At 36.1% G+C, this 11,461-nt stretch overlaps 2 protein-coding genes across 2 annotated transcripts in view; one reads left to right on the top strand and one right to left on the bottom strand.

Moving 5' to 3' along the window:
* UBA5 (ubiquitin like modifier activating enzyme 5) overlaps window positions 1-3,484 on the top strand; it is an 18,863-nt gene extending 15,379 nt beyond the window's left edge. Inside the window, exons 9-12 of the mRNA XM_006165544.3 lie at window positions 1,081-1,216; window positions 1,725-1,800; window positions 1,943-2,049; window positions 2,998-3,484. Of these exons, the coding sequence (XP_006165606.1) occupies window positions 1,081-1,216; window positions 1,725-1,800; window positions 1,943-2,049; window positions 2,998-3,081 (403 nt within the window). The 3' untranslated portion in view covers window positions 3,082-3,484. The remainder of the gene's footprint in view (window positions 1-1,080; window positions 1,217-1,724; window positions 1,801-1,942; window positions 2,050-2,997) is intronic.
* A 3,741-nt stretch (window positions 3,485-7,225) lies between these two features.
* Window positions 7,226-11,461, bottom strand: part of NPHP3 (nephrocystin 3) — a 64,655-nt gene continuing 60,419 nt past the window's right edge. Inside the window, exons 27-29 of the mRNA XM_006165547.3 lie at window positions 10,602-10,727; window positions 9,424-9,539; window positions 7,226-8,860 (exon numbers count right to left, since the gene is read on the bottom strand). Of these exons, the coding sequence (XP_006165609.1) occupies window positions 8,680-8,860; window positions 9,424-9,539; window positions 10,602-10,727 (423 nt within the window). The 3' untranslated portion in view covers window positions 7,226-8,679. The remainder of the gene's footprint in view (window positions 8,861-9,423; window positions 9,540-10,601; window positions 10,728-11,461) is intronic.

Raw genomic sequence — 11,461 nt, 5'->3', positions numbered from 1 at the left:
TTTTCAAAAGTGGAATTTCTAGGGACCAGCAGTTAGCGTAATGGCTATGTCACTGAACTCCCACGTAGTCAACCACAGTTTGAGTCCTGGATCCAGTGGCTTAAACTCATGCCGGATGTGTGTGCATGGGTGCCCAAGATCCTGAGAGGAAGAATGGAAGAGAAGAGATTGTGGCATGGCCATCCCCCCTGGGGGGTGATTTCTTGCTTTCTGTCTGTCTCTGTCTTTCTGGAGAGCGCACGTGCCCTATAGCAAAAACATTTCCCCCCCCAAAAAAAGTGGAATTTCTGAATTTATGCAAATTTTTAAACAAATATTACTAAATTTCTCCTACAAAAGACTGTTTCCATCATAATGTAGGAATACCTGGTTCACCCATACCTTTGGTGAAATTGCAAGTAATCAAACTCGTCAGTTTTTTTCGATCTGATAGGAAAAAATAGGCATTTCATTTTTAATTTATTTGTGAAAAGGATTGAGTACATATTTTTCTGTGAACTGTATGCTAATCCTTTATTTTTTGTTTTTCCTTGTATATTAGGAACATGCATTTGCAAATATTTTTCCTTTTGTTATTTATCTTTTGTACATGATTTTTTCCTCTATGCCAAAGTTTTAAAAATAATTAGATTTGATTGTCAAGAGGGAACATTACTTACATAAAATTTTATTGAACTATACATTTAAAATTCTGTACTTTCTATCATTTTTAAAAAAATTAACATAGTTTTAGTTCCATTATCAGGGGGTTTTAACACTTTTCCCACATTTTAACGTCTGAAATCAGTGCGCTGCTTAAAGTTGTCGACATGACATGTCATAGTTTTCTTTTTACCACAGATTCAAAATTTAACAGTGCATCCTACATTTAATATTTTTCCCTTTCCTTTACTCCTTCAACAACATTCGAAATCTCCTGTAATCCAGGCCCTGTTAAAGAGATAAAAAATTTCTGTGTTCTGAGTTTCATATTATAAAAATCATTTTAACTACTCAAAGATAATTTTTTAAATGTAATGACTTTTTCCTACTTTATGGTTTCATTTCTTTATTGAAGTCTACTTTGATTTCTTTTTCTAGGTTTCTGTTAAATTTTGGAAACGTTAGTTTTTACCTTGGATACAATGCAATGCAGGATTTTTTTCCTACTATGTCCATGAAACCAAATCCTCAGTGTGATGACAAAAACTGCAGGAAGCAGCAGGAAGAATATAAGGTATGTCAATCCTTTGGAATGTGTGAGAGGGATCATCTTGGGTAGGATGGTAACTTAAAATAGGAACAGATTTGATATGCAAAATACATGGATTCTAGATTTTTACAGATTTGGCTTTCTTACTATACTTCAAAACAAAAGTACTTTGATTTTTTTGATAAAAGTCCTGTCTGAATTCTTCACTTACACTTCAGAAAACTAAGAATGGGGACCAGCAGATGACATTATGGTTACATTGCTGGAATTCCACATGGTCGACCACTTTTTGGGTCCTGGACCTAGTGGCTTGAAGCTCTCGCTGGGCATTTGTGCATGCATTCCCAAGATTCTGAGAGGAGAAGGGATTATGGTGTAGCCATCCCCACTGGGTGGTGATTTCTCGCTTTCTGTTTCTCTGTCTCCCTCTGTCTCTTTGGCAAACACACGCACCTCATAACAAAAACTCTTTTTAAAACAACTAAAAAACTAAGAATGAATAAAATACTATGATACTATTTGATTTCTACAGAAAAAGGTTGCAGTATTGCCCAAACAGGAGGCTGTACAAGAGGAGGAAGATATAATACATGAAGACAATGAGTGGGGTAGGAATTCTTTTATAAAAGTTAAAATGGTAGCATACAATAAAATCTTTTATGGTAGAGAAAATAAGATTATATAAATTTTGAATAATTATTGTTTATAGATTCCTTAAAAGCTGTTATTGGATCAAATTTAACTCCATAGGTATTGAGCTGGTATCTGAGGTTTCAGAAGAGGAGCTGAAAAATTCTTCGGGTCCAGTTCCTGACTTACCTGAAGGAATTACAGTGGCATATACAATCCCAAAAAAGGTACTTCTAAAATCTTATTTACTAATTAAATATCATAAGAGAAAAATGTATATCATCTTTCATCTTCATCCTATTTAAAAAAAAAATTTTGGTGACATTTTTGCTATAGGGTGTGCACTTACCAGAGAGGAACAGAAAGTAAGAAATCACTCCCCAGGGGGATGGCCACGCCACAATCCCTTTTCCTCTGTTCTCCTCTCAGAATTTTGGGCACACACGTACACGCTCTTGGCGTTTTAAGCCACTGGGTCCAGGACTTGAACCATGGTCAACTACGTGGGAGTTCATCAGCATAACCATTATGCTGTCTGCTGGTCCCCATCTTTATCCTATTTTTTTTTTAATTTTTATTTATTCATTCATTTAATTTGACCAGAGAGAGACACACAGAGAGAGAGAGAGAAGGAAAGTAAGAAAGCAAGTCACCAGGACTAGGACTCAAACCATGGTCGGTCGTGTGGGAGTTTCGAGCACTTTAACCACCACGCCATTTGCTGGTCCCTGTCTTTATCCAATTTTAATGTCAATCAGCTTTTCCTGTTTTAAATATTTCATACTATAGACATTAAGAAGTAGGAAAGAGACAGGCATTTGGTATTAATATAAAGATAGGCCGTTATTTTAAACTGTTTGAAAACATAGATATATTGGTTTTGTTCACTCATTAATGAAGTATAATTTTAAGATTAAATGAAGTTGTCATTTTGTATATTGATAGTTTTAGCCACAATGCCTTTCAAAAATATTTCAGCAGAGATGATGAAAATATTGGAATTACCATCTTGTATATTAAGAGAGTTGTGGAGAAAATAATTCATCTCTCTCCTCTAAATTAAAAGGCATTCTAAAGACAACTACTTTATAAATTTGTTGAACATGGGTAAAGCTTACTGATTATCTATTCCTATGTATTTTATATGGCTCTTTATTTCCCTCATTTGTTGACAGCAAGAAGATTCTATACCTGAAGTAACAGTGGAAGATTCTGGTGAAACTTTGGAAGACCTCATGGCCAAAATGAAGAATATATAGATGGTGGACTGACGTGTCTTTTATTTCCTGTGTTAAAACCGATTTCCTTGAAATTAATTTTTTTTAACTGATAAAACTTAAAACAACATTAACTGGTATTTTATCTTCATTGTTGGTAATACTTCTGGAAAATACTGGGACTGCTTATTCCTCCTCACCCCCTACTAAATCAGTAACTTTTCTAAAATGTATGCTTCATTCTAGTAAGAAAATGTAAAAGGGCTATTGTAGGCCATTATAAACTTTGTCACAAACATCGCCACCGAAATGTTTTTGCCTTTTGGACTAGGGGAGGGACCAATCTGATTCCCTCATGGTCTGTTGCCTGAGGATGTGGACAGTACAGTAGTATGTGAGCCTACAATATGAGGAGGACAAGAGGTCAGACCTAGAGATGAGAGCTAGCACATGCACTCATTTTGGAATTGCTCTCTACAAGAAAACTGCCCACTACTATTAAATTGATCAAAAACATCCTTTCAGATGTTTCCTGATGAAATATAGGATGAAATGTAGTCACCGGAAAAATTTGTAAACCTGTGACTTTTTTTAAGAGAGATTTTTGCTATCGGGCACATGTGCTTGCTGGAGAGACAGAGGGAGACAGAGAGTGAGAAATCACCCCCCAGGGGGATGGCCATTCCAAAATCTCTTCTCCATTCTCAGGATTTTGGGCATGCACCCAGGGTGAGTTTTTTAAGCTGCCAGGTCTGTGATTCAAACACAGTTTACTTTACTTTGTGCGAGTCCAGTGACATAATTGTTACACCATCTGCTGGTCCCAACCTGTGACTTTTATATTCAAATTAAGACTAAGCTAAATAAAGGAAGTGGTCTACATGGGTAAGTCAGATAGGAAACACGACGTAGATTTCATTCTGTACTGACCGAGGAGTAGGAATCATTGCATCTGCGGAACATGTATCTGGAATCACTGTACTTTACTGAAGAGCAAGTCGTAAATGTAGCCTAAGCTTGTCTAGATTGTACCCCTCAGACACACTACCACTGCATAGGTCATTTAAATTTGATCCCAAGGTAATGAGATGCTATTAAGGTTCACCCTGGACAGCGGGCATGAGTTCTAAATTGCCCCTGCAATGACTGACATACACATTCACCAAAGAATATTATTTCTCCTGATCATGACCACTAAACTGTAAATTGGTAGAAACTGGTTTCTCTGGAACGGCATACAAATAACGAAGGCTTAGAGATCTTTGATTGAAAGAAAACTTTTGGTTTGGAGTTTGGAGAGTAATAACATTTGGTATAACCATTACCAGTCAGCTGTTTCTATGCTAATTTGTTACTTTGACAGTTTTTCTTTGAATAGATATGAATATATAAATTGTACTTCTAGAGGGAAAATGATAGTAAAAAATTAAAACTACATTCCCCACTTGGAACATAAAGTTCTAAAAACTGTTATCAGAAAGTCTGAAATATCAAAAATGTTCCATATTAATTTGGAGAATCTAGGATTATACAGTGACTTCTGTGTTTATTAAAGTCAGGAAAATAGGGGGGTAATTTTTTTAGCCTTGATATTTTTATTGCCTTGTGAGTTCTTTGAACAATCAAAAAAAAATTAGTGTATTCAAATATAAACATTTTTGTAATTACTAGAGATGTTTTGAATTTCAAAAATGCAGTCTAAAATAATTCTTTGAAAACCCTGGCATATGAATTTGTTAACATTTTCCATATAATTATAAATTTTTATGAAAATGTATCTAGAATTAACCATCATCAAAGACCTTTTATCTGCTTAGTGCATCAGTGTTGGTGTACACTCAAACAATTCTTACGTAATTTTTTTTCTAATATCTTTAAAAACTAATGGACTGAGGCCAGCCAGTGGCATGGTGGTTAAGGAGGCTGCATCTCACATGGTTGACTGAATGGTTCAAGTCCCAGACCAGGCGGCTTAAAAACACAGGAAGCTTTTATGTGTGTGTCCAAAATCCTGACAGGACAGTGGAGAAGGGACTACAGCATGGTCATATCCCCTGGGGGGTACTGTCTTACTTCTCTCCCTCTCTTTTTGTCTCCAGCAAGCACCCAGGCCCAATAGCAAACAATAAATAAATAAATAAAAACTATTGGATTATTTAAAAATCTGTTAATACATATCTTGCTACAGAGTGCTCTCTTGACAGCCTACTTTTCATAAAATCTTCTGTAAGGAGAGAATTATGAGAAATTAAGTATCACTAAATTTTGTATTACTAAATTAACCCACAGTGTTTCACAGATTCGTACATACTATTCAACAATGTGAAAGATGGAAAAGCAGGCCCCAAATTGTTTTTGTACAGAGATTCTAAATGATACAACAGATAATATTCAACATTTCATTCCATTTTTTTGTTTTTAAGTTTTTCCCATAGGGTATGTGTGTTCTCAAAAGAAGGAAAGTGAAAAATCACTCCACACTGGGCAAGGCTATGCTACAATCCCTTCTCCATTCTCTTGGGATTTTGGACACTCACGCATGCACAGGGACCTGGTGTGATTTTCAAGTCACAGGGTCCAGGACTGAACTGGTCAGCTGTGTAGAAATCCAGTGCCTTATCCAGCATGCCACCTACTGGCTTCTCCTTTCTCATTGTTAATGAAAAATTAATTTATAGTTCTCTTTAAATGTAGTAGAGAAAATACTCCCTAGATACCTACAAATACTGATTAACATAAAGAGTATAAACACTTGGGCCAGCAGGTGACGTCGTGGTTAAGGATGCTGGACTCCCATATGGCCGACTGTGGTTCAAGTCCCAGACTTGGTAGCTTGCTTTCTCACTTTCTCTCTTTCTCTCTCACTCTGTCCCCCTCTGGTCAAATTTTAAAAATAAGCAAATAAGTAAAGTTAAATTTAAAAAAATAACTCTTAAAAAAAAGTATACTTAAGAATATTTATTAAGGAAGCTTTGATTCCCACCCCCCCATCACTCTTTTTCAAAGAATTATTTAATTTGGGGGACTAGCAGGTGGTGAGGTAGTTAAGGTGCTGGACTCCCACATGACCAAATGAGGTTTGAGTCCCAGACCTGGCAGCTTGAAACTCATGCTGTACATAATTGTGTGCATGCCCAAAATCCCAAGAGGACAATGGAGGAGAAGGGATTGTAGTGTGGCCATCCTCCTGGCAGATGATTTCTCATTTTCTCTCTCTCCATCACACCTAGCAAACGCATGTGCCCTATACCAAAAATCTCTCTTAAAAAAAATATTTAATTTTATTATTAATTTTAAATTTGTTAATAGGGCACATGCATTCACCAGAGAGTGACAGTGAAAGAGAGACAGTGACAGAAAGTGAGACACTAGGTCCTGGCCATGCCACCTGCTGACTCCCATCATATTTTTAAAAACATTTCCTTTTCTATGAAGTGTTGATAAATGAAAATTAATTATAACTTGGATCTTACCAATCCAGATTTATAATGGACTTGTTCGAAAGCTACCTTTCTCATTGTGAAGGTGTATATTAATGTGAATATATTCCTACTTGAGAATCTCAAATATACACAAATACACAGAGATGTCTGTCCCAGCTAATTTAATATTTTAAGTAGTAAGCATCCTGCTTGAAAATATTTGAGTTGTATTGAGTTGTAATACATAATTTAGTGCAATTATTCTCCAGCTACAATTTTTCATCATAAAGTGACTTTGAACAGTATTAGAGGTTTCTGCTTTTTTGTGTTTTTCAAGTCTAAAGTTTAGAGGTACAAAGAATAAATGCATATCATTCTTAAGCTAGGTTTTCTTCTTTTCAGATTTCTCCTAAAGTACTGGTCTCAGATTATTTACTAAAGCAGTTTTGTAAAGGTAGTAAACTTTAATACATTACTTAAACTGTATTAAATTATTCATACTACTAAAACAATCAAACTTTAAGCTCTCACTCTTATTTTTTTTGAGTGAGATTTTTGCTGTGCTCGCCAGAGAGACAGAAGGTGAGAAGTCACCTTCAGGGGGGATGGCCATGCTGCAGTCCCTTCTCCATTCTCCTCTTGGGATCTTAGGCACACTCGCATGCACATGCTCCTGGCGTGTGTTTTAAGCTGCCAGGTCTGGGACTCGAACTGCAGTAGACTACATGGGAGACAAGTGATGTAACTGCTATGCCATCTGCTAGTTCCTTTAAACTCTCATTCTAAAATCAGTATCTGGTGCATTTGTGAATTCAATTACTTTGTGCTTTTGATATCTAACAAACCCAGAAAGATATGTTATGGTTATGTTTTATCTTCTTTTTTCCCTCTTGAAGAAGGATGCGTATAAGATCCTAATTTTTCTTAAATTACCACTATAGTGCCTGAGAGTTACACCATCGCTTACTGCTTCTGACACTTACATACATATAAATCACTGGGGTAATCTAGCAGATTCTGATTCAGCAATTCTGGAGAAAAGTCTAAGAGGCTGAATTTCTAATCATCCCACATGGTGATACTTGCCAGGTAGTTCATGGACTACCCTGTAGGTAGCTGAGATTCAGAGAACATTACAAAAACCTTGTGGACCTACCAAAATTCTTCAAGGTGGGCAAACTACTCAGTAACTATTAACAATGTTCATTTTTTCTTAAAGCTTTAGGTATGCTTTGTAAATAATTAGTCAAAATGCAGATCCACTGTATAAATCAGAGTAGGGAGAAGAAAACTTGAAATTTTATTTTTGTTTTAAAGTAGTGATGTATGATTATTACACTTTCACTTTTATAATGAATACATGTTGGAATCATACAAGTACTGAAATTTATGAAGTTTTATTATATGTATAAATACATAAACTGCACAAAAACAATATCCAAAATGTGGAGATATTTATAAAATTTATAAAAATAGTTTTCAGTATAAAAATGGCAGAGTATTTTGAGTTTGAGGTAAATGAAGACACAGATTAAGCCATTTAAAAAAAGAAAATAGAAGAGACCGTCATATCCACGTTTTGAGCGCTTAACCTATTACCTCATTAATGACTTCAGACATTACACAGATAAATACTAACCAGAAATTAACAACTTACAGTGTAGAGAACATAGAAAGCAGAGGTACTGGCCAGATCTGCTCAAGGAAAAGGCATAAAGAATTTTTTAAAACAAGCAATCAGATTCCTGTGACTACATTTATTTGGCTGAAGACATGCAAACTTTCATAAACATGATCCCTTTCTTTTGACGCTTTCCTTTGAGGTAGAGGACTGGGCCAGTCTGCTGCTGAAAAGCAAGAGAAGGAATGAGGAGGCTCATGTAGCTCATGGGAGATGAATCCTGGTATCAGTGAGCTCCTGCTGGCAGACCTTCTGCCAGCTCTTGATGAACACAGCTCCTCGTGGTCAGCTCACCTGTCGTCTTAGAATTCGAATGAGTCTGCATCCTCGGATCCCATGCAGTGGGAAAATTGTTTCGAACAACACAGGCACAATCACACCTCAAACTTAATGATACCCTATATATTTTATACAAATAGTTAAGTCACACAAAGCAGTACAAATAACATTTTCTTAAGTTTTAAATTCTAACATTCTGAGTGTTCAATTATTTTCTCCAAAGGCGCATGTGCAAAAAATGATAACTGCTGCTGTTTGTTACCTTTGTCCTGGGTGAAGAAAAGCATTAGGAGAATGAGTTCTTTTTAAGCTAAATGTGTCTCCACTTGATGAATGTCGGGAAGGAGCTTTTCCACCCAAGAGTGATGTTTCTGCCTCTTTTATTTCCATTGCCCTTTTGTACAGTTCGGCAGCTTTTTCAAAATTCCCTTCTTCATAGCTTTGAGAGGAAAAAAAACAAAACTCTTAAAATGAGAATATAACCTCTTACCTGTTATAAATGACTTTACAAGATACAGAAAAGCAATTTGTGAATAACTGCTCGTTTTCCCCCTTTCTTTTTCTAGTACACTCAGACCAATAAAACAGAATACCCAGACTGTCCTTTCTCTCTGTACTGTAGAACACTGCAGTGCCTCATGTGAATACCACTAAGAAGGGAAGGTAGGTATTCTCTGCATCCTGAGGCAAACAAATGAGCAAACAAAAGTCAACACCCACTTAGCTGGAATTAGCTCTTAAGGCAGCAAACTGCTCACATTATCCCCAAAGCGAGCATATTGTAAACATAAACATTCCTTCACTAGTCATGAAGCACTCTTCTGCAAAATAGGTCATGCAGCCCCTCATTTCACTTGACACTACTTTATTATCCCTAAAGTTGAAAAGCAAAAATACCACTCCTCCTCCCTTCAAGAGAAAATATTTTCAGCAGTAAACTTTTTGTGCTATTCTATGACGAGTCAAGTTAAAGCCATTCTAAAAGAGGCTGTGTGTGCTTACCTAAGCACAGCTAAATTTTTTAAGGTTTCTCCAACTCGAGGATGCATCCGACCCAGACTGTCTTCATAAATCTTTAATGCTCTTTCATATAATGGCAAGGCTTCAAGGTGCTTTTTCTTATATATAAAAAAAAAAAAGTAATAATGCTTACTTGAACATACTGGTTTCTGAATAATGCTTTCTGAAATTACTTTTAATGTAATCAATACTAAGATAATTTAGTTTGTTTATGCATAACAGTCACTGGACTCCCACAGAGTTGACAATAGTTTAAGTCCCAGTGGCTTAAAACTCACACTGGGCACGTGTGCATGCATGCCCAAAATCCTAAGAGGAGAATGAAAGAGAAGAGACTGTGGCATGGCCGTCCCCCCGGGGGGATGATATCTAGCTTTCTGTCTCTCTGGCAATCACATGCCACCGTAGAGCAAAAATCTCTCAAAAAAAAAAAAAAAAGTTAATCCTAAAAGATATGAATGAACAGATGAAATTATGAATAATCAGAAGAGGGAAGCAGTACAATAGAAAGTCAGATACCAGAGTTTTAGACCTTGCTTGCTAACCATCTTATTATAACAGTATAGCACAAAACTATTTCTGTCTTGCACAATAGGCAAGACCTTTCATCACAAGCAAATGCTACACACTTTAAGACAAATATTACAGTGATTTCAGGGTTTTTAGTTTAACATATTTTGTGAATCAATAAAATACGGAAAAATGTTGAGTATGGAAGGGAGAGAGAGGGAAGGAAAACAGTAAAAGTATGCTTAATTGACAAAAAAGTGAGAAGCTATTTGCTGATAAGTTATAGAGTAATATCTTTGGCTTGACTGACATGCTGGAATAATATTTGTGTTGGAAAAAAATTTTATACACTGTAAAGATGTGATTAAATGTAAATAAATAAATTTTAAAAAGACAATATCATATAGAGAGATACAGGGCATCTACAGAATTAAAATAATTAAGCCTATGTTCTAAATGGAACACTAGTTGGTATGCAATATGAAGAAGAGACTACCTTACAAATCTAAATTCAGTAATTTATCAAACATTTAAGAAAACATTAGAAGATTAAAAAAATAACTTCAATTGTTTTTACTATACCAAATCTAACTCATTCTTACATGCTTTAAAGTCATTCATTTATAGTAAGTCAAAATGTGGGAACTTACCATTTGGCTATAAAGCACAGCTAAGTTTACCAAGGCGGTAGCTACACTAGGGTGCTTTGGACCAAAGGATTTCTGTCGAATTTCAACAGCCAATTCATACAAAGGTACAGCTTTGTCCAGTTTTCCCTAAAAAACATAAGTGAAATCTAATAAAAATATTAAGGCAATAAATACTATAAATACTGATCACAGGGCTTTTTCTATAAATAAAATTTTATATTAAATAGTAATTTTGCAGGGCTGGCAGGTGGTATGGTGTTTAAGATGCTGGACTCCCACGTGGTCAACTGTGGAATGAGTCCTGGACCCAGAGGCTTGCTTTCTCACTTTCTCTTCCTCCCTCTTTGTCTTTCTCTGCTCAAATGAAAAAATAATAACAAATCAAATTAAATAAATCTTAAAAAAAAAAAAAGTAATTTTGTGGAACCAGCAGATGGCAGAATGGCTACATTGTTGGGCTCCCACATGGCTGATTGCAGATTGAGTCCCGGACCCAACAGCTTGAAACTCATGCCAGGTGCATGCCCAAAATCCTGAGAGAAAAATGAAAGAGAAGGGATGGCCATCCTCCCTGGGAGGTGATTTCTCACTTTCTCTCTCTCTGTCTCTCTCTGTCTCTAGCGAGTGCATGCACTATACAACAAAAATTTCTCTGGGGGAAAAAAATATATATTTTGTGGGTCAGCAAGTGGTGTGGTGGATGGGACACTGGATTTTCACATGGCTGACTTCGGTTCAAGTCCTGACCTGGTAACTGACATTCTTACTTTCCTTCTCTGTCTCTCTCTCTCTCCAGAGAGCACACATGCCCTATGGCAAAAACCTCTCAAAAAAAAAAAAAAAAGCGGGTATTGGGCATA

The sequence above is a fragment of the Tupaia chinensis genome, unplaced genomic scaffold (assembly GCF_000334495.1).
Source record: "Tupaia chinensis unplaced genomic scaffold, TupChi_1.0 Scaffold143952_1, whole genome shotgun sequence".
In the NCBI taxonomy this organism is placed as follows: Eukaryota; Metazoa; Chordata; class Mammalia; order Scandentia; family Tupaiidae; genus Tupaia; species Tupaia belangeri.
The sequence above is the reverse complement of the archived record's forward strand: the minus strand, read 5'-3'. Positions and strand labels throughout refer to the sequence as shown.